This window comes from Coccidioides posadasii, chromosome 2 (assembly GCF_018416015.2).
Source record: "Coccidioides posadasii str. Silveira chromosome 2, complete sequence".
NCBI lineage: Eukaryota > Fungi > Ascomycota > Eurotiomycetes > Onygenales > Onygenaceae > Coccidioides > Coccidioides posadasii.
In genome coordinates this window covers 6,523,731-6,542,535 of record NC_089408.1, presented here as the reverse complement: position 1 = coordinate 6,542,535, position 18,805 = coordinate 6,523,731, and the positions used below count along the sequence as shown (strand labels likewise).

The following is an 18,805-nucleotide window of genomic DNA, read 5'->3' as shown; positions in this document are numbered from 1 at the left end:
CAAGGTTAAGGGCCAAATTCCGGATCAATCCTCGTAGCATACGGTTTATTAAGAGAGCTGGAGGAAAAGAGAATTCGACTTGATTTCATAGCTGTGGCAACTAAGGTAATAGTAAAATTGGCTGTCCCGGGGTAAAACTTTGACGAAAATATAGTTACGAGAAGACTCGAAAAATGTGACAAATATATAGTACAAGATGCTCTTAGTTGAATAGACAATTCGCTCAGCGTACAGGTTAGATCTTGCCTCCAGTGAGTGCCTCCGCAATCTTCTTCGTCCGATCTTGCACCAGATCCCATCTGGAGTTTTCATCATCTTTCCTGTGCACCAACGAACTGACGGCTGGCGGGGGACCCAGATTCCAGACGTTCTCACCAGCTCTCTGGTCGTTCATCCATTCAGGGTTATCTCCAGCAGGGAAAACTCGCTCAATCTCCTCATTTAGCTGCTCTTCAGTGATAATAAAATCGCGAGCATTCATGTACAGTGAGTGAATTGCGTCCATTCTCTCCTCGCTTTTCAATTGCTGTTTCATGGCGACGTTGGCCAAGGACTTCGCAAGCCGGGCTTCGGCATTGGGGTCGGGAAGAATAGGATTCTTCTTTGATACCATGGCCTGCACGATTGTCGCACTGGTCAGGCGCTCGTCCTCTCGTGATGGCTGGTTGAGGACCTGTGTGTTCTGGGCCTGTCGTGCTTTGCTTCGGGCCAAAACCTTGCTTTCCGCTTTTTGTTTTCGCTCGTGTAGCTCGAGGAGACCTTCTCGTAAATTCTTTCGTCGCACTGCTGCCATCCTGCGTTTCCACTCAAGCTGCTCGAACAAAGGGTGGTCATTGTCAACTTTTGGTTTGTTGCTGGCTGGCTCGGGGGTTGCGTTGGCGATGTAAGACTCTGAAGGCTTGTCCGGTCTTCGGGCCGGAAATATTTCACGCGGAACGGGTAGCACACCCTTGGCTCTCTTTTTTCGAGGAAGGTAGGGTTGGATAGTTCGAGGGATGTCGATATAATTGGGAGATTCCGGACCAACCATTGAGGATGGAGACGAGGAGAACAGCCTCGCCTGGATTCGAGAGGTGTGGCATGTCCGACACAGAGACATCGTCGACTTGACGCCGGACTCGATTATTGACGCCATGGCGACACCTGGAGGATTGGACACCACTATGTTCCGTTAGCGGTTCGTCGTCGAGGAGAAGACGTGAGGTTGTGGTGTTGCTGAAGCAAATTTCTTGACTTGGTCCGTGCACGATGGAAGCTTGGCGTTTAGCCCACAACCAGAAAATTTCCTTGCGCAGACTTTTCTGTTGCTTTTCGTCCGTCAGCAAGTTTGTTGTCCTTCTGCTGAAAGTGCGGAGCAACAGTGCCCTGAACCACTTCTCCAAGTTTTATTGCCATCTTGCCTCTAGAGCAGTATCGATTAATCGATCCGCATCATGGGCACAGGCAAAAAGGAAGCTGCTCGTCGAGAGCGGCAGGGGAAGACGGGGGATGGAATGGCTAATGTTCGGGTCAAGGGTGAAAACTTCTATAGGTAACACTGACTCAATTTGCTTAATATAAAGCATTTCTTGTGTTCCTGGATCATGCTAACCGCTTGTAAAGAAATGCAAAGAAGGTGAAGACTCTTAATATGTACAAAGAGGGTCGGGCACAGCGAGACGCCTTTGGCAACGTCACGAAAGCTGCTTCCTACCAATCTCGAGAGGTACCAAATGCAAGGATTGAACCCAATAGGAAATGGTTTGGAAACACCAGAGTTATTTCGCAGGAGGCCTTGAATTCATTCCGAGAAGCCGTTGCAGAACGAGCGTCCGATCCCTACCAGGTTCTCCTTAAAACCAATAAGCTCCCAATGAGTTTAATTCGTGATGGACAAGCTCCAAACGGCTTGAAGCAGCATGAAGCGAAGGTTGCAGTGGAGGCTGCACCATTCAGTGACACATTTGGCCCGAAAGCACAAAGGAAGCGGGTCAAACTTAGTGTGGGAACGTTGGAAGAGCTTGCCGGCGAGACAGAGAAGATGCACGACACTTATCTGGAAAGGCTTGAGCAAGCAAAATTGCTGAGTGGAACATCGGGTGAAACCGGTGATAATACAGAGCAAGATGGAGAACTCACAGCCGCCAGGGAGCCCGTCTTTTCCAAAGGGCAGAGCAAGAGAATTTGGAATGAACTTTATAAAGTTATCGATTCATCCGATGTTGTCATTCATGTTCTTGATGCCAGAGATCCCGAAGGAACTCGCTGCAGAAGTATTGAAAAGTACATCCGCGAGGAAGCGCCACATAAACATCTCATCTTCGTGTTGAACAAATGCGATTTAGTGCCAACCGGTGTAGCTGTGAGTTTATCCCTAGCCTTTCTGTGCTTCTCTTTCCCATTACCATGGTCTCCCAATCATTGGAACCAGTGCCATCGCATGTCAAGACTCCTTCCGGTGCACAGCACTGCTCTCTCGATGGAAGTTTGTCTGTTACAGCTTTGGCAGATTGACTCCGCCCGCCGCCTTGGCCTCTTTCTGAGGTTCGAGGTTAGACTTGCTTTTGTTCTGAAAGCGCTGTCGTACAGGGCCAGGTGTGTTTTGTTTTGAGTTGAGCTCTGCTCTCACCATTAGGGTGATCTCATAGCAGTTCTCTTAGTTACATTTCACACATTTATCCTTCGCATACTCGATTTATACCAAACTCACTATATTCCGGATGCTAACTCTATTTTGATAAAAGGCGTCTTGGGTACGTGCTTTGTCCAAAGAGTACCCAACACTCGCATTCCATGCTTCTATCAACAATTCCTTCGGCAAGGGGTCCCTGATCCAGCTTCTTCGCCAGTTTTCATCCCTTCACTCAGACCGGAAACAAATATCTGTTGGGTTTATCGGATATCCAAACACGGGAAAGTCTTCCATAATCAACACTCTCAGAAAGAAAAAGGTTTGCACAGTGGCTCCCATTCCTGGAGAAACAAAAGTTTGGCAGTATATTACCTTGATGAAGCGTATTTACCTGATTGATTGCCCCGGAGTTGTGCCACCAAGTAACACCGACACAGAGGAGGATATCTTACTCCGTGGAGTGGTTCGTGTGGAAAACGTTCAAAATCCCGAGCAGTACATTCCTGGTGTTCTTAAACGAACGCAGCGGAAGCATATTGAAAGAACTTACGAAATCAAAAACTACACCGATGCCATTGACTTCCTTAGCATACTAGCCCGAAAAGGTGGCAGACTCTTGAAAGGAGGGGAGCCTGATCTTGACGGTGTAGCTAAGATGGTTATAAATGATTTCCTCCGGGGGAAGATACCGTGGTTCACCCCTCCTCCCCACACACCAGGTGAAGAGAACGAGAGGATCGAGGGACGTGATGGTCGTTTAGGAGAAATCTCCCGTAAGAGAAAGGCCGAAAACTTGGGGAGCCATGATGACAATATCGCCGAAGAACTTTCGTCGGAGAATCCCGAGGATGAGGACGATAGTTTCAACGGTTTTGACGACAGTGAGGAAGGGTCTGGCAATGAAGAAGAGGCCTCTTCTGATTCCTTCGATGCCACGGGTTGAAGAGTAGTCCTAATAGGAAAGTTCGGATATATCCTAGTGGAACTAGTTTGGTTGAGCCCGGCTCGCCAGTTATTTACTCATGCATCGCAAGAACCAGCTTCATCAGAAAGCAATTCTCGGAGGACTCCCAAGGGCGGTCTGCAGGTGACACATGGCCCTCAGTGGCTGCTTTGTGTCGATTCCTGTCTGGACTGACAACTGGCCCCGCGTTACCTGCATGGGGCGTCGCCATTGCGGACGTCCTACCGCCACCCGGCTTGCTATAATGGCCATTGGAGCCATCTCTTCCCCCCAGCGGGATGATGTTCTTAGGAGCTCTAACAAGCAGCTACCTCTCTCCCGGGCGCCATGGACCCGTACCCCCATGAGTAACTTAGATACCCAATTGTATAAATTACTTTCTACTTGTTTTTCCCCGTGACGTAGAGACCAAACTTCAAGCCGTTAACTTAGCCGTATGTGTCACCACCAGCATGGAGGTCTAGGGTCTTGGAAAGGCTTGCCGCGGTCACGTGGCTGCCAACGGACTTTTGTCCTGCCAACCAGTATTATGTCCCAAGACCACCCAGCTTCAAAGACCTAATTGCCACTCCACAAGGAGAAGCTGGCAAATACTGCCTTGGCCCCTTACAGTGGAAATGATACCTCATCTCTATCTTTGCTCCCGGCCTTCAGCGACTGGGCGGTTGTTACACAATGTCTGATCGAGACGAGCGGAGCATGTCAATTGTTCCATACGCCTCCAGTCGTGACGTCGTTCTGTAAGGACGCCTCAACCGAGGTAATGAGAAGAAGTTGAGAAGCAGATTCTTTTGCTGATGTTGATGACCTGCAGTCGTCATAATGATGCAGTGGTAGTCTTCGACCGTGCCTCCAAGCAGCTAGTCCTCCAGAGCGCCGATAATGCACCAACGAACATAGAACCGCCAGAATGTCCCTACTGTCACCAGCGGCTGCGAGATGGAAACCACACTAACAGAGAACGAGGGCACACTCCAGCTGCTCAGCATGGGTTCGTTAACCCTGAGTATTTTCGTATGCTTGATGCGACGCTACCAGGCACCTCCGAACGATCTGGACCCCCGTCTCCCCGAAGGCGATTAGTACAACCGATACCGCTCGAGGGTTCACCCCTAGGCTCTTCGTACAGTGATGATACCACAGCTCCGGCGTCTCCTGGCATCTCTTCCACCGCATTCAGTCAGGGATATTTTAAGCGGTTTTTTGTCGAAGAAGGCGTGCTCGGTAGAGGCGGAAAGGGTGTTGTACTACTCGTTAAGCACGTCCTCGATGGTGTTCCACTGGGCCAATTTGCCTGCAAACGTGTTCCAGTAGGAGATGACCATGAGTGGCTAAAGAAGGTATTAATTGAAGTTCAGCTGCTCCAGGGTCTGTCGCATCAAAACTTGGTGCCATACCGGCATGTGTGGCTTGAAAATGCGAAACTGAGCAATTTTGGTCCAAGCGTGCCATGTGCCTTTATATTACAGCAGTACTGCAACGCCGGAGATTTGCAAAAGTATGTCTGCGGCTCGGTTCAGTCGGCCGTAACCCCACAGCAACTGAAAGAGCGCTTGCGCCGAAGATCCAAAGGTGAGCCCGAAGTCCCTAGCTTCGGCGGTCCGGTCAAGCTTCAGTTTGAGGAGATCTATTCTTTTTTCAGGGACATAACTTCAGGCCTGAAGTACCTACATGAAAATGGTTACATTCATCGTGATTTGAAACCGAGCAACTGCCTACTCCATGAAACTGGGCGCGAGCTCCGAGTTTTGGTCAGTGATTTTGGGGAAGTCCAGTCGGAAAACACTATTCGAAATTCTACTGGCAGTACAGGAACCATTTCCTACTGCGCACCCGAAGTGCTACGACGTCTCTCCCCCAACGGTCCTTTTGGAAATTTCACGTTCAAATCTGACGTGTTTTCTCTGGGGATGATTCTCTACTTTCTTTGTTTTGCAGAACTTCCTTATCGGAATGCCGATGTCATTGATGAAGACAAAGAGGACTTAGATGAATTGCGCACTGAAATAAGCCAGTGGGCTGGATTTGATGACGCAAGACGCCTTAGACCAGAACTCCCGGAAAAGCTTTATAGCTTTTTGAAAAGGATGCTTTCCGTTGACCCTAATGAACGCCCAACCGCTGCAGATGTTTTAAGTGGAATACAAACTGGTGTAGGTGCTTCCGATAGCCACAGGTACCATAGAAACGGCCGTTCGGCAGAAAGACGTTCGAAATCACTTGCCCTCCCCGTTGAATCGCCGAACCCTGCATCAGAAATGCGAAGTCCGAGTAATGGACTAGGTACCGGAATCACCCCAAGCCGTCACGCGCATGGCTACGGAACCAACAAAACAATCGACATTAGACGCACCTCTGAACCAATTCCCGAAATGGGAGAAGAGATCCGGCCATCCGAAAATACCCTACTCATCCACTCTCCTACGGACGCCGATCATTCCATTCTACATCCAGGCCACCAGCGGATACCTGCAGCTAACCATCTCCTCATGCCCCCTCCACGACGATTTTCTTTTTATAGTCTCATTAGACACCGAATAAATGGCCATTATGTTGCCATCACACTTGCTTTCCTCAAAATCCTCTCTATCACCCGGCCTTGTTCACCTCTGGCAGTGAACACTTGGATATTTTACCCACTTCTTCTTCTTACTATATCAGATTTAGGGACCACCAGGACCTGGATTCATGTTTCAACTTTGGTGATACATTTGATCGTTACCGCTTTTGCTTTGCGTTTGGACTTTTTTTGTCTTAGAGCGAGTAAGTTTCAACACTTCCCACTAAACCTATGATGACCTAACGGGGGTTGATGTTGGCTTGTAAGTTCGATAAAGAGAGGCCCTGATTTTGCTTATGATTTTTACGAATGTTTGTAGCTATGATGTATTGTAACAAAATTAAAGTACGCATATAAAGGTTCAGGTTTATATTCCTATGGCGGAGATAATTGACTTGCATGGGGTGTAGTGAGGGAAACGTAACCACAATCCCATGGTCACATCACATCCGATGCCTTCTCAGAAGACTTCGGGGGATAGCGGGGGAAAGGTGGTCAGAGACCTCACCCTTAAAGAAGCACCTATATTATGTGAGGTGTTTTTTAAGTTGATTTTGGAACGTCAATGTATTCAACATGGTCCATCAACAGATATCCTTGGGACCAGCTGAAATGTGAGGCAAACCAAGTTGATTAATCAAATGTGGTGAGACAGTGATAAACAACTTACTCCTCTGACAATTCCAAGCTTGGCTTTCAAAGACATACCTTTCGAGATATGCTCTGGGATAAAAAGAAAAAGCAACATGAAGATCTAAAGGGAATAGGTTGGTGGGTACGGAGTACGGAGAGAATATTTATCGAATAGATTTTTGTAATTTGAATGCATCTGATTTATGTGCATGACGTAATGCTGATGCAGAGTACATACCACGTTAACTCCCCGAATTCCCTTTCACTCTGGCAGATTTAAAACGACTCATGCGCGGTTTATTAGAATTTGACTCGGCATCAAGAGGAATGATTTGAGGTTCGTCTTCTTCTCGCATGAATCCGCCCTCCTGCTGGATTTTCCTGTTTCGAAGATTGTAAAATTCCGTTGCAATCTGCCGCTTGAGAAAGGCCTCGTCGAAGTCCTCAGGATCTGGAGGGAGAGCTGAAGTGTCATTGACTTCACGTTCAATGAGATTATCGGCGATCGTGCTTGATCTGGAAAAATCGGTATCTGGGTCTTCAATTGGCTGAGAAAAAGGTTTTGGATCCGAAGTCGTAGCTGGGAAAAGTGTTGGCGTGACTGGAGGAGCTTTCGAGCGGAATAATGGGCGTGAAGTTTGCGAATTTGTGGTGAGAGGCACAGAGACGGGTTCCGGCCGAACATGTCCTTCACCTGCCCGAGCGATTTTGAAGCGCGATGCCTTTTTCCTTGGCTTCGACTCGAAAATAGCAGTGTTATTCGGTGCGCTAGAATGTTCCATTACTACATCATGGATAGCTGGAGTTTCAGAAGCCTTCGGCTTCCTAGGACTTTCGGGTGAGTTGCCAGCTGGAGCGAGAGTAGATGGATCTGGTGCAATATCTAGCTCGTCTGCAAAGGCAACCTTTTTTTTCTTTGCCAGTTTGTCTTCATTTTTCCCAGATATTGCAGGCTTCAAGTCAGGTTCTTCCAGACCCCGTCTAACTTCAGGAGGTAGGATACTGGTGTCAGGACCAATATTGTGCAAACTCTTGGCATTTAGTTTCTTTTCGAGGTCTCGCATTTGCCTGTGATATTCATCGGAAAGAACCCGCCTTGTGGCCCGACCATATTCATCCTCCTCTTCATACTCATCACTCATGATATAGTCATCGTATTCTTCGTCGGATATGGAAAACTCACTGCCAGATTTGTCTATTTCGAGTTCCGCAACCACAGCTCCAACTTCTTCAAGACCATATTGGAGAATCTCTCTACGCAATGCAGCGTCTTCAGGAGATTCGTCTAACTCTGGCATTTGAATATCACCTTCCCTGTCCATTCGCTCAGACACAGATTGGCTACTCACAGTCGAGCCAACTGTCGGAATGTTGGAGACCGAACCACTTGCCACGTCACCATCAGCCAAACAGTGTTCAAACCGTCCAGTACTTTCATTTGCATCGGTCACTTTTGAATCCGTCGTGAGGCCCGCGTCCACGCCCATGGGATTAGGATCTCCTTTGCTTTCCGCTTCCGATATCGCCTTTGAATCTTCCACGTTGCCCTCCGGTATATCTTTCACACCTGCCCTTTTAAGAACCTCTAAGATTTCCTCCGCTGACCTTCCGGGTGTAGTCGTAGAACCTGATATCACCCTCCCTGCGTCGTCAAGCTCTTCCACAATATCCGTCATCGGTAGTCCTTCTTCATTAAGATCCCCACCAGGTTGTTCAACGACCACCATCTTCAGTAACTTTTTCTCAGCCACCTTAATTCTCTTTTCCAACGTCCTGATATTATCTCGTACATAATCAACACGGCGTTCAATCACCTCGATGACCTGCCGTCGGTTCCGATTCACGCCCTGCGATTCGCCTAGCAAATTCTTGATCTCATTTTCAGTGACGAGCAATCCGCCATAATCCTTTGCAGTGCAAAGAATATCTTCCTTTGAGCTGTTATCATCGAGAGCGGATAACTCTTCCTTTAAGCCGTCGAATTCTGCATCCCAGACACGCCATTTGTACAGAGATTGCTGGAGATCGGAAATTTGATGCTCCAACTCCACACGTTGGCGCTCAAGACTTGAGAGAATATCTTCTGATGTAGACATCGTACTTGTTTAGCCCGAGCTCACGACTTGGAGCTTGAAGAGAAAAAACGCTGAGTTGCTGGAGTGCTCGAAGACCGCGCTTTGGATCCAACTAGTTACATAATCAAGAGAGCTGATTATATAACAAAGCCAAGAACCTAACTAGTTACAGTATTCCGTACTCTACATCTAAATTCTAGTCTACTCCGTACATTCAACAATGTTGTTGAGATATAAGAGAGCAAAAAGTTGAGATTTGTATGTGTATTTTGGTGTCCTGCTTGCTTGTTGTCCCGCTCGGTTGTGGAATATGTTATATAACGATCACTTTACATAATGAATCCTCTACAAAACGGACGAAAATCTCTTCCAAAATTAAATCTCCATACAAAATAATTGTTAACCTGTATACTACGAGATTCGTTGAATATCTCTCAAGATTTCTTAATATATCTTATAAAAAAGCCAAAAAAGACCAAAATGCCCCACCAAACCACAATTTTGATTGAGCAGAAGAAGAAATTACACTCCCACAAGACTCTTAATCCTTCCCTCTCCAACATGGTTTTGATGACATGGTGAAAAAGCTTTGCTTGTATGAAGAGCAGCAGGATAAGGGAGATACAGAGCTAATTCAACAGTTAAATTATTATGAGAGAAGATTAGGGGCTCGGAGGCTTGAAAATCAGCAGCAGCTGGATATTAGAGCATATTTTGTATGCTAGCTCTATATAACGGATCCCTCTATATAACGAACTGAAAAGGCTTCCAAAATTGATTCATTATATAGAGGCTTTACTGTAGTTAACTAACTAAACTAATTAACTAGTTAACTAACTAAGTTAGGTAGTTATTTAGTTTGTACAGAGTACTCCCTACAGAGTCGAACTTAACAACTTATTCATGTGACATATCAAACACTGGCAAGCTTTTGCACTCATGATTTGTGGATAGACGAATGTACAGAGCATGAAGGTTGAAATTAAGAAATTTTAACTGGTGTTTGATTTAGCATGTGAATAATGATCAAGTTCACTGTGAACTAAAATAACTATCATGTGATATTAAAATGAGAGTGTGGAAGACATGAGAGAGAGTGAAAAGATAAAAAGTCTAAAAGGCTCGAAATGCAGTTTGAATCCCATAAAATCCTCCGCCACTACCAAAAAAAAAAAAAAAAAAAAAAAGAAGCAAATATCTCACATAAACATTATGCCCATTTTCCTAGCACAGCCATTGCAATCATACCCAGAAGCAGAGAAAGCATTCCAAGACAGGTTTTCATAACGCCAGTCTGTCTAAATTCCCCATAAATCCAATCATGACCCCACATATTTACAAGGGATGCCCACGTCAAAATGCCTGCAGAGAAAGAGTCGAGAGTTCCAATCGCAATAATGGTGCTTCTATCGTTTCCGTTGAACGTCTTGCGGACGCCAAGTCCGATAGCCATACCAATTGGAGTGATGAGTGTAAATATAGTTGCCATGATGAGTTTCATACCGGTCGCCATCTTGGCAAGGTCGGCGATTCTGGACCCAAGGGCCAAGCCTTCGAACATTTGGTGAAATATAATCACAATAAACAGAGGTGTGTATGCCGAATCTCCAGCAACAACGAGAGTGAGACCGAGAACTATACAGAGTCAGATTTATCCTCTGCTAAACGAGGGCCGCTTATCCTGGATGTTAAACTTACTAATAGAATGGAAAACAATTCCAGCTTCCATAAGAATGACACTCAGTTTATCGCTTCGTGGTGCATGCTGATGGGACATCTCGGGAGCAACGGCACACGTTGTTGATGAATCCTTTTGGTTTGCCTGCTGTGTTGAGCTAGATACCGAGCCCTCCCGGTCAGACTCTGGACGAATCCTCGAAGCCATCACTCTATGGCCAAAGTACTCCAACAAGAAAGTTAAGAACAGACCCGCCATCATGATGGCGGTAGCCGTGGCTTCGTATTGAAGGCGTCCGAGACACCTGTTCGCGAACGTAAGCTGCGCATGGGTCAAAAGCTAATGATGGCATTAGATGTAGACACTCAAGGGATCTGGAAGTGGATAACTAACATGAATGAAGGCAGTAGCAACCATAACACCGGTACCGAACTGCTTGATGATAAGAAACGCCGATGCGCTTGCCGTCGAAGGAGAAAACCGCTTCCAAAGTACGGGGGCGAAAACGGCGATACCGCTGGTGATCAAAATAGCGAAAAGCGAACCAATACGGTAAGGAACGTTGTAATTGCGGTCGATCCTGTCACAAACTAATTGCGGCTCGTTTGCCGATCCACCTTTTGGGACACAATGTCTTGTTCGGTTAGCGACTATGCTGGTGGGAGAGGTCATTTCAGAAAACATACTCTACACCTGCATGAAAGTGGCAATCGAGCTCCTGCTGGTCATGATCATTGCCATGGTTGTGGCCGTCGTGCCCTCCTGTAGGACTTGAGGCTTCTGCTGCCAAGACCTCGACTTCTTCATTGTTAGGGCCTACGCAGTACCTAGGATTGAAATCAGCATCCTTGTTCGACGTCCGTAGTGGGATTGATAAAGGTGAAGTTTCGAGAATCACGTACAACTTAGATCCATGTCGATGACAATCGGTATATTGAGTAGGTGGCGTAGTATTGGGCCCTGCCGGCCCCGTTACCTGAACCTCTTTGCCGTCTCCGGCGATACAAAAACTGTCTATATGTGAGAAGGAGTTTCGGTGATTTCGCACAAGGACTACATACGTCTTGGTGGCGTGCAGATGGCAGCCCGTGATGGCTGTTGTCTGAGCCGCATTTGTAGCGGTTGGAGTTGCGCTTGCAGCATTTGGTGCGGTTGAAGGAGCCGAAAGATGTGTCGTGACAGGAGTCTCTTGGCCATCAGGGCCGTAGCAATATCTGGAAAAATGTGTTAATGAAGTCTCTCGATTCTCAAGGCTGGTCACTTACTCAGTTGAGCCGTGGCGATGGCAATTAGAAAGGCTTTGTGCGTATAGTTGCGGAGCTAGCAGTGATGTAATAAGACAAATCTGAGTCCAACCAGACATGCTGGAAAAGATTCTCGAAAACATGTCGTAAGCACAGCCAGACAGAAATATCTGGTCAACGAGCTTGAAACAGGAAAGTATTGCGAATGGGAATGGACTATACAGAGTACTGGGGGAAGATCCTCAGCCTTCAAATACGAATGGTAAGTCGGGCCGCGCGGGCAAAGGTTCTCATTCAAAAAAGAAAAAAACTAATAACCACCAATGCTCTCGCTGCAATACGAGAGAATCCTGCTCAAGATGGAGTCGTATTTGAAATGAAAGATCTCCGAAGAACGCCAGAATAGGCAAACGCTCTGCATCCAACAGCGCGGATGGAAAAATTAAATATATCGCCAAGATACAAAGGAGTGCCATATCCCACCCTGAGAGACATTAAAACGGGATGTTACCGCCAAGTTGGCTGAGACCTTGCTCGTCCAATTAAAGCATCCATATGTGAGGACTTTGGTGGAAAGTCACCGGAACATTAGCCGACGCCGCTGTGGACACGAGCCAGGCTGACTGAGAAGAACGTGGTCTTTTCTCCGAAGCCACTCGGCAAGGCAGCGCCAAAAGGGAGAGAAGCGGGATTCGGGTTGCTGAGGACCTTCGGAGACAGCGTTGTTGGCGCGAAGCTCCATTTGGGCTTGGCAACGTCTGACAGCCAGGCAAAAGGGACGCGATTGCCGGGAAACGAAGCATCAAGATGGGCACGGGCACGGGCTCGGAGAGAGAACGAACCCCATCGCTCCAGTAAGCGAGCTGCCAGCCCGCCAGAAACACCTGACATCACGAAGGCGGATGGGATGGACGTCGTCCGGTGTGAACGTCGAATTAAAGTTGGACAATCAAGAACCTTGGGGTGCTGACTCAGCCACGCAGGCCACCTCGCATCATCAATGGTGGCAATCGGGGGAAGGGATGGGACCGCGCCGGCATCGTGACCACGGGAAGGCCGTCAAGCCCAGGAGATATGGGCCGGCTCACTGTGGAGCATCCCGAGATGCGGCACCCGGACACACTGGGCTAATTGACCAGTTCGGTGCAATTTGAGAACCTTGCGCGTGTAAGGCCAACTCTGCCAGTGCAGAGCGAGTTGGCCAGAGAGAGTTTGGCTGGATGCATCTTTGTATCCTCCTTGCGTGGATGGAAACTTACATGCGTTAAATAGCTACCCAGGCCCAAGTTCTTCCCCCCAGTCACAATCGAAACAGGGACCTTGACCTTGCTTTCCAAAATGCAACTATATCTCGTTTCCCTTTTGGCCGTTGTCAGCCCCCTTCTTGCTGCTCCCCTCGCAGGGCGAAATTCTTACCCTGGTAATGATCTCCCTGCATGGGATCATGGCGCAGTCACTCAATACCCTATCCATGATTCCTGCAACGTCACTGAAAGGCGGTTGATCGAGAGAGGACTTCAAGACGCCATCACCCTAGCCAACCACGCAAAAAAGCACGTTCTCCGCTTCAGCAATAGCTCTTCCATATACCGGAAATACTTCGGTAATGCTCCCTCAGGAGAAGTTATTGGCAACTTGGACAGAATCGTCAATGCCGATAGGGCGAAAACTCTATTCCGCTGCGACAATCCCGACGGTAATTGCAAATTACCAAGTAAGTACATTCGCCCGAGAACTCCATTTCACGGAATGAATGAAAACTGAATTCACATGCTTCAAAGAATGGGGTGGTCATTGGCGGGGGTCTAACGCTACCGGTGAAACCGTGATCTGCCCGCTGTCATATACAACTCGGCTATTCCTTGAGCACTTCTGTACAAGAGGTTACACCGTTGCCGGTTCACCTCTCAATACATACTTCGGTACCGACCTGCTGCACCGGCTGTACCATCTCCCTGCAATCGGAGAGGGCCATATCGAACATTTCAGCGATTCATACGAGGATGTGCTCGAGCTCGGAGCCCATAACTCTTCTTTTGCCGTCCGTGATAGCAATGCCCTCCAATATTTCGCTGCGGACGTGTATGGTTTTGACATAGCCGTTCCGGGAATTGGATGTGCAGGGACTCCTTCCCCAAAGCCAAGTACTACCTCGCAACCTCCAGCGACAACGACAGCCGCTGTGCCACCTGTTAGTATTGCACCCCCCTAGTTTAGGAATGAAGCGCTAAACACCATCGTTTCAGGGTTGTCATACACATGACGGTGGTGTCATTCATTGCCCTTGATTTGCGAACGCGCTTATTGGCCCGTAACTGTAGATCAGCACGGCCTCGGATTGGATATTTTGATAATGCGTTTGCCCCGCGCAGTATCTTGAATAGAAGTGGGAAATACCGAATTCTTGTTTTAAAACCTGTTCGTTCCCATGCCGATGGAATGGCCTGCTAACGGACAATGTACATACATATGCCGAAATGAAAGTAGTAACGCGAAATCAAGGTCTTGTGCAGTTATATGTCGATTCGTCTCATTCTAAAATTCCGTGCGAAGAGCCGGCTAGAAGTACCATTCTCCCCATCCCTCGGGTCTCCAGCTCTTCAGGTATTTGGTGCGACATAATTAGGAGCTTGTGAAAGGCGAAAATGTTCTTGTGCCATTGAAGGAGATTATTCAGCTTGATGTTCCCTCTTTCAACTTCACCCTGGAGTTGGTGTAACTGCCTCTGAGAATAATGAAGAACGTCTTCCTTCGAAACCATTTCCTCACAGAAAGAATTCCAGGTCTCCAGATCCAAGATCACTTTGGATTTGAGGAGATTTTTGCTGAATTGTGAAGCTTGGTTTTGAATAAAGAGGTCATCCAGATATCGGGATTGAACATCTCTCCATGCACCATGAGCATAGTAAATACTTTGGCGCAGTTTATCCTTCATATATTTAATAAACCGATAATCAAAGATGGTGCATTGAATATTTTGGTCCCAATCTTTACCGAGCAACTCGTAGGGTGGCTTAGGAGCATCCTGCTCAATCCACCGAGTGAGTGGATCCTCATGCTGGATCACTGTAGTGCCGGTGTTCAGTAGCAACTGCCATTTCTTGCTATCTAAACTATGCCGGTCGAACGAGGTATGCCTTTTCGGTATGATGTGGGCGACAGCCGTGGAGTTTAGAGAATTCTGCCAAATGACCAAGGTGAAATTCCTGCAGTCGAAGGTTGCCCTGTAGGATGCCATGGCGCTGTCTCGTACGACTCGAGGAATGCCGCCGTTTGCGTAGCCCAAAACCACCAATCCCCAAAAGTCCATTCGAGCTGCCGGCAGCGAATTTGCTATCCCAATACAGGATATCCCGTCTGTTACTCCCTTGATGAAGGCACCGGGCATTTGCTGAGAAAGTGATCTGTAGACCGGTAACCAGCAACATTGTCCACTGGAATGGGCTCTCCACCAATTCTGGGCCTTTTCGAGAGAAATTCTGATAACATCGGGCCACCGCTCATTGTCAATGGCAAAAACTTTAGCCAACCTGGGTTTTTCTTCTCCTGTGCTTCTGGAAACGGAAAGTTCGCAGAAGGTATTGCAATCTGCACCGTACCATGCTTTGGCGATGTCTTCTGTCTCGAGCCAGTCATCAAGGGTGCGAAGGGCTTCGATGCCAATTACTGGAGTTGCTCCTGCCACCGGATCCATTCTGATGGCATCTGGTCGAAATGAACTTGAAGAGGAGGCATTCGATGGCAGAAATTCGAGGGCCCCCAAGCCGAACAAAAAGGATCAGCACGCGGATGGCCATTGACTTTTTTATCGGCCAACTTTCAGGTTTAGGGCTGCGTCATAGGAGGGGCGTACTCGAAAGTTTAACTTCACGTGGTGGGTAATTTCCACCAATTTCCACCTGTAAAGAATGGAAGAAAGGGGGATTTTTCGCTGGTCCCCCTCGAGATAGGGTTTCTCTGCCTCTTGGCACTTGATATAGTTGCGATTTGAGCTGCTGCCCGTTCCTGAATAACACACCAATCTCGAATACACCCTGGAGCTGGGCGAATAGCTTCAGTGAGCCCCGCAGTCACCTAGAATTCCTCAATGCATTAATGGCGTGTAACATGAAATAGAAGTCCTGGATGGCTGATTCAGAAACTAGTTGAATAAGATAACAATTGGAAGTAAACACAAGGCCTTCCACGTAGACGATGGTCTATGAACGTAGCCGTGAGTTAGAAGAACCCTTTTGACTTTACTGCCTTCCCAGACCACTTGTCAATGATAAGGTCCCACAGCTGATATTGGAGATCGGCCCCAAGGTTCAGCCTTGGGGCCGTACCTAGTGGCTAGCACCATTCCTTTCGAGTGACTGTATTCCACCATTGAATAACCTGGCTCCAGCTCCTTCAACCCGGAGAAAACGTCTAGTGTAAGTGGTAACTGGGGGAAGGAGAACGATATGGATGTTATACGCGAAGTAGTCCGGCTTGAGCAACCCTGGGAAACACGCCAAACTCGATTTATTCCGGCACACACTGGCCACGAAGGATCCACGTCAAGCATTAAGGCACATGGTGCGATAAGGGACGCAAGGACACGTCAAAAAAGTGGCACTTATATCCGCAGCTCCGATCGACGCAGGCACATGTACTCCGTAATATCGAGGCTCCATCACTCTTCCAATGTCACTGGTATGGAGATGCAATCGTGAATCCGAAAACAGGCGATCCCGTTCGGCGGATGCGAGACGAAGCGGGACTGTTCCCAAAGGGCAGTTGAGAAGGTTCCACTAGTTATGTCACGTGATACATCGGCCCGACTGCACCTCACTTCCACCGCTGCCAAGCACGGCGGACTTGGAGCTGGTGAAAAGGACTGCCGGGATTGGCTTTCTACTCTGAGCTCTTGTTAAAAGGGGTGGGATTATCAACTCGGCGGGCATTAAGCTAGCTAAATGGCAGACCATTTATCCACCAGTGCCGGCGGGATGCCTTGAGCTTCACCACTTTTCAACCGCGTCTGCCCAGTCGCGAGGCCAAAGACGAACTGCCTCATTTCCAAGAGATGCCTTCCCAACTGAATGGCGCCAGCCGCCATGGCGAAGACGACGGTATGCTTTTACCCGGCAGGCTGGCCGTCTGCTCTCTAGCTAACCCTTCGCGTACTTTTAGAAGTATGTCCCGTCTGCAAGTCCTCACGTTATCTCAACCCGGACATGCTGTTTCTCATCAATCCGGAATGCTACCATAAGATGTGCGAGTCATGCGTGGATCGAATATTCTCCGCCGGCCCTGCACCGTGTCCCGTAGCGGGATGCCATAAGACCCTTCGCAAAAATCGGTTTCGAAAGCAGACATTTGAAGATATAGGTGTCGAGCGGGAGGTTGATATAAGAAAGAGGGTGATGGGAATGTACGGAGAAAAAAGCGCTTCTGTTGTCTGACGCACAAAGCCATAAGGACAGGATAGCTAACCATCACTTTATCTAGCTTAAACCGCCGCGAGGAGGAGTTCGATAGTAAACGCGCCTGGGATGACTTCCTTGAGCAGCGTGAGGAGATCATAACCAACCTCGTCTACGGTACAGACGTCGCAAAGACAGAAGCTCAACTTGCTGAATACGCTGCCCAAAATGCCGCTTCAATCCGTCACAACAAGACTCTCGAATCTCAAGAATCCGCTTTTCTCCTTCAACAGCAAACCCTCGAGCAAGAAGCTTTTCGACAACGCCGTCAAGCCGCAAGGCAGGACTACGATGAAGCACGGCGAGCCAAACTTGCAGGACGACAAGAGATCATCACACGCCTCGCCACTGGCACCCCCGAGGACGCAGAGGCAATCGCGCGCGAAGCCAAACATGGAGGCTTATTGAAGAAATCATCCGCTAGACGTAGCGAAGAAGAGCGCATCAAGCGCAAACAGGCTGCCCTGCTGGCGGAATCTAGAAAGGCGGGTGCTCAAGCTCCACCTGCGGGAGACACTGGTGCCACCCCGGCCGCGGGTCCGTGCTTGATCAAAGGCCTCAGAAAAATCAAGACTCCAGAACCTGAGAAGCCATACGATCCTTTCGCCGGTGGATTATCTCTTACTAATCACGACTACTACACACTAAAAGATCACTATCCATCTCCGTACCTTGACCCGATAAGGGATGATGTTCGGATGCTTGCCGGAGGATATAACCTCAAAGAATATTACGCCAGAACCCTTCTTGAAGCATTTGCGGGTTTGGGGTGCTTTATTGAGGAGGAAATCTCAGCAAAAGATCCGCCATCTGCGTCAATCGGGCCCTCGTCGCTCTCGTCCGAAAGTCATTCAGCTTTGGCAACTGGTAAAGCTGCAGAGGAGGGCATTCATAGGCCTACAATATCCAGCGACGACGTTTTTTAATCTTGGGTTTGCATCATTCTATATATTATGGTTATTGTGCGGCGTTATTATTCTCTAGTGACGAATTTTCAGCATCCAGGCGCAGTTTTGGAACCATAGATGGGTTTGATGCACCACCGAGTTTTCGCGTGTCCCAGATGAAAATAAAAGAATTTATATTGAAAGTATTCCGTAAGGAGAAAAAAGATAGCCAACAAAATCGAACGAATCCACTTGACCAGCGACGTGACGCGATCCCAAAGCGTCTCGAAGAGTCAAATACAAGTTGTATCACCAATCACAAATAAAAGCCCAACAAAAAGCCAAGCGTAATATAATTATTCCCATACAGCGATAAAGGGGATAAAGGGGTAGCCGAAGCCAATGGCCTCAAAGGTGAACCCAAAAGCTTGAAGAAATGGTACCGCAATGATAAAGTAAACACCCAGCGCAGCAACCTTGTCTTCATCCATTTGAATGCGGTGAACCAATGTAACGTACCCGACTCGACCAATTCTGGGACACAGTGCAGGTAACCTGCCAGTCAAAAACCAGGACGGGAATCAAGGGCAAGAGACTACAGCTGACAGGATTTGTGGATCAAGGGGTTGAAGAATCCTCCATAGCCGTTGATTAAATGCAAGGGCCGAGGATAGAGTGTAAACCCAACGGTAACTAATGTCCT

General features: G+C 48.0%; 8 protein-coding genes across 8 annotated transcripts; 4 read left to right on the top strand and 4 right to left on the bottom strand.

Moving 5' to 3' along the window:
- Positions 1 to 176: 176 nt before the first annotated feature.
- D8B26_004550 (uncharacterized protein) lies at positions 177 to 1,187 on the bottom strand. The gene has a single exon (XM_003070330.2). The coding sequence runs from the start codon at positions 1,133 to 1,135 to the stop codon at positions 236 to 238; it is 900 nt and encodes a 299-aa protein (XP_003070376.2). The 5' UTR covers positions 1,136 to 1,187; the 3' UTR covers positions 177 to 235.
- Positions 1,188 to 1,348: 161 nt separating this feature from the next.
- On the top strand, positions 1,349 to 3,937 carry NOG2 (GTPase required for pre-60S ribosomal subunit nuclear export and maturation). The gene is made up of 3 exons (XM_003070329.2): positions 1,349 to 1,531; positions 1,603 to 2,341; positions 2,724 to 3,937. Exons 1-3 carry the CDS (start codon positions 1,434 to 1,436, stop codon positions 3,552 to 3,554), a joined length of 1,668 nt encoding a protein of 555 aa, XP_003070375.1. The 5' UTR covers positions 1,349 to 1,433; the 3' UTR covers positions 3,555 to 3,937.
- A 212-nt stretch (positions 3,938 to 4,149) lies between these two features.
- IKS1 (putative serine/threonine-protein kinase iks1) lies at positions 4,150 to 6,487 on the top strand. Its single transcript, XM_003070328.2, has 2 exons — positions 4,150 to 4,315; positions 4,390 to 6,487. Exons 1-2 carry the CDS (start codon positions 4,251 to 4,253, stop codon positions 6,368 to 6,370), a joined length of 2,046 nt encoding a protein of 681 aa, XP_003070374.2. The 5' UTR covers positions 4,150 to 4,250; the 3' UTR covers positions 6,371 to 6,487.
- A 475-nt stretch (positions 6,488 to 6,962) lies between these two features.
- D8B26_004547 (uncharacterized protein) lies at positions 6,963 to 8,881 on the bottom strand. The gene has a single exon (XM_003070327.2). The coding sequence runs from the start codon at positions 8,862 to 8,864 to the stop codon at positions 7,011 to 7,013; it is 1,854 nt and encodes a 617-aa protein (XP_003070373.2). The 5' UTR covers positions 8,865 to 8,881; the 3' UTR covers positions 6,963 to 7,010.
- Positions 8,882 to 9,914: 1,033 nt separating this feature from the next.
- D8B26_004546 (uncharacterized protein) lies at positions 9,915 to 11,884 on the bottom strand (the record flags this gene model as incomplete). Its single annotated transcript, XM_066124524.1, has 7 exons — positions 9,915 to 10,478; positions 10,542 to 10,860; positions 10,915 to 11,155; positions 11,208 to 11,348; positions 11,424 to 11,531; positions 11,583 to 11,735; positions 11,787 to 11,884. 7 exons carry the CDS (start codon positions 11,882 to 11,884, stop codon positions 10,054 to 10,056), a joined length of 1,485 nt encoding a protein of 494 aa, XP_065980605.1. The 3' UTR covers positions 9,915 to 10,053.
- Positions 11,885 to 12,925: 1,041 nt separating this feature from the next.
- D8B26_004545 (uncharacterized protein) lies at positions 12,926 to 14,053 on the top strand (the record flags this gene model as incomplete). The annotated part of the gene is made up of 3 exons (XM_003070325.2): positions 12,926 to 13,479; positions 13,547 to 13,956; positions 14,012 to 14,053. Exons 1-3 carry the CDS (start codon positions 13,104 to 13,106, stop codon positions 14,051 to 14,053), a joined length of 828 nt encoding a protein of 275 aa, XP_003070371.1. The 5' UTR covers positions 12,926 to 13,103.
- A 44-nt stretch (positions 14,054 to 14,097) lies between these two features.
- On the bottom strand, positions 14,098 to 15,565 carry D8B26_004544 (uncharacterized protein). The gene has a single exon (XM_003070324.2). It carries the CDS (start codon positions 15,457 to 15,459, stop codon positions 14,296 to 14,298), a length of 1,164 nt encoding a protein of 387 aa, XP_003070370.1. The 5' UTR covers positions 15,460 to 15,565; the 3' UTR covers positions 14,098 to 14,295.
- A 1,053-nt stretch (positions 15,566 to 16,618) lies between these two features.
- Positions 16,619 to 18,340, top strand: TFB3 (TFIIH/NER complex subunit). The gene is made up of 3 exons (XM_003070323.2): positions 16,619 to 16,861; positions 16,923 to 17,163; positions 17,241 to 18,340. The coding sequence occupies exons 1-3, from the start codon at positions 16,816 to 16,818 to the stop codon at positions 18,139 to 18,141; spliced, it is 1,188 nt and encodes a 395-aa protein (XP_003070369.2). The 5' UTR covers positions 16,619 to 16,815; the 3' UTR covers positions 18,142 to 18,340.
- The last annotated feature ends 465 nt before the right edge of the window (positions 18,341 to 18,805 follow it).

Coding starts and splice junctions, on each gene's coding strand:
- NOG2 (XM_003070329.2), top strand. CDS start 1,434: ATGGGCACAGGCAAAAAGGAAGCTGCTCGTCGAGAGCGGCAGGGGAAG. Junction 1,532..1,602: donor AAGGGTGAAAACTTCTATAG/GTAACACTGACT, acceptor CCGCTTGTAAAG/AAATGCAAAGAAGGTGAAGA. Junction 2,342..2,723: donor TAGTGCCAACCGGTGTAGCT/GTGAGTTTATCC, acceptor TTTTGATAAAAG/GCGTCTTGGGTACGTGCTTT.
- D8B26_004544 (XM_003070324.2), bottom strand. CDS start 15,459: ATGGATCCGGTGGCAGGAGCAACTCCAGTAATTGGCATCGAAGCCCTT.
- IKS1 (XM_003070328.2), top strand. CDS start 4,251: ATGTCTGATCGAGACGAGCGGAGCATGTCAATTGTTCCATACGCCTCC. Junction 4,316..4,389: donor TCCAGTCGTGACGTCGTTCT/GTAAGGACGCCT, acceptor GATGACCTGCAG/TCGTCATAATGATGCAGTGG.
- D8B26_004550 (XM_003070330.2), bottom strand. CDS start 1,135: ATGGCGTCAATAATCGAGTCCGGCGTCAAGTCGACGATGTCTCTGTGT.
- TFB3 (XM_003070323.2), top strand. CDS start 16,816: ATGCCTTCCCAACTGAATGGCGCCAGCCGCCATGGCGAAGACGACG. Junction 16,862..16,922: donor CCGCCATGGCGAAGACGACG/GTATGCTTTTAC, acceptor GCGTACTTTTAG/AAGTATGTCCCGTCTGCAAG. Junction 17,164..17,240: donor AGAAAGAGGGTGATGGGAAT/GTACGGAGAAAA, acceptor CACTTTATCTAG/CTTAAACCGCCGCGAGGAGG.
- D8B26_004547 (XM_003070327.2), bottom strand. CDS start 8,864: ATGTCTACATCAGAAGATATTCTCTCAAGTCTTGAGCGCCAACGTGTG.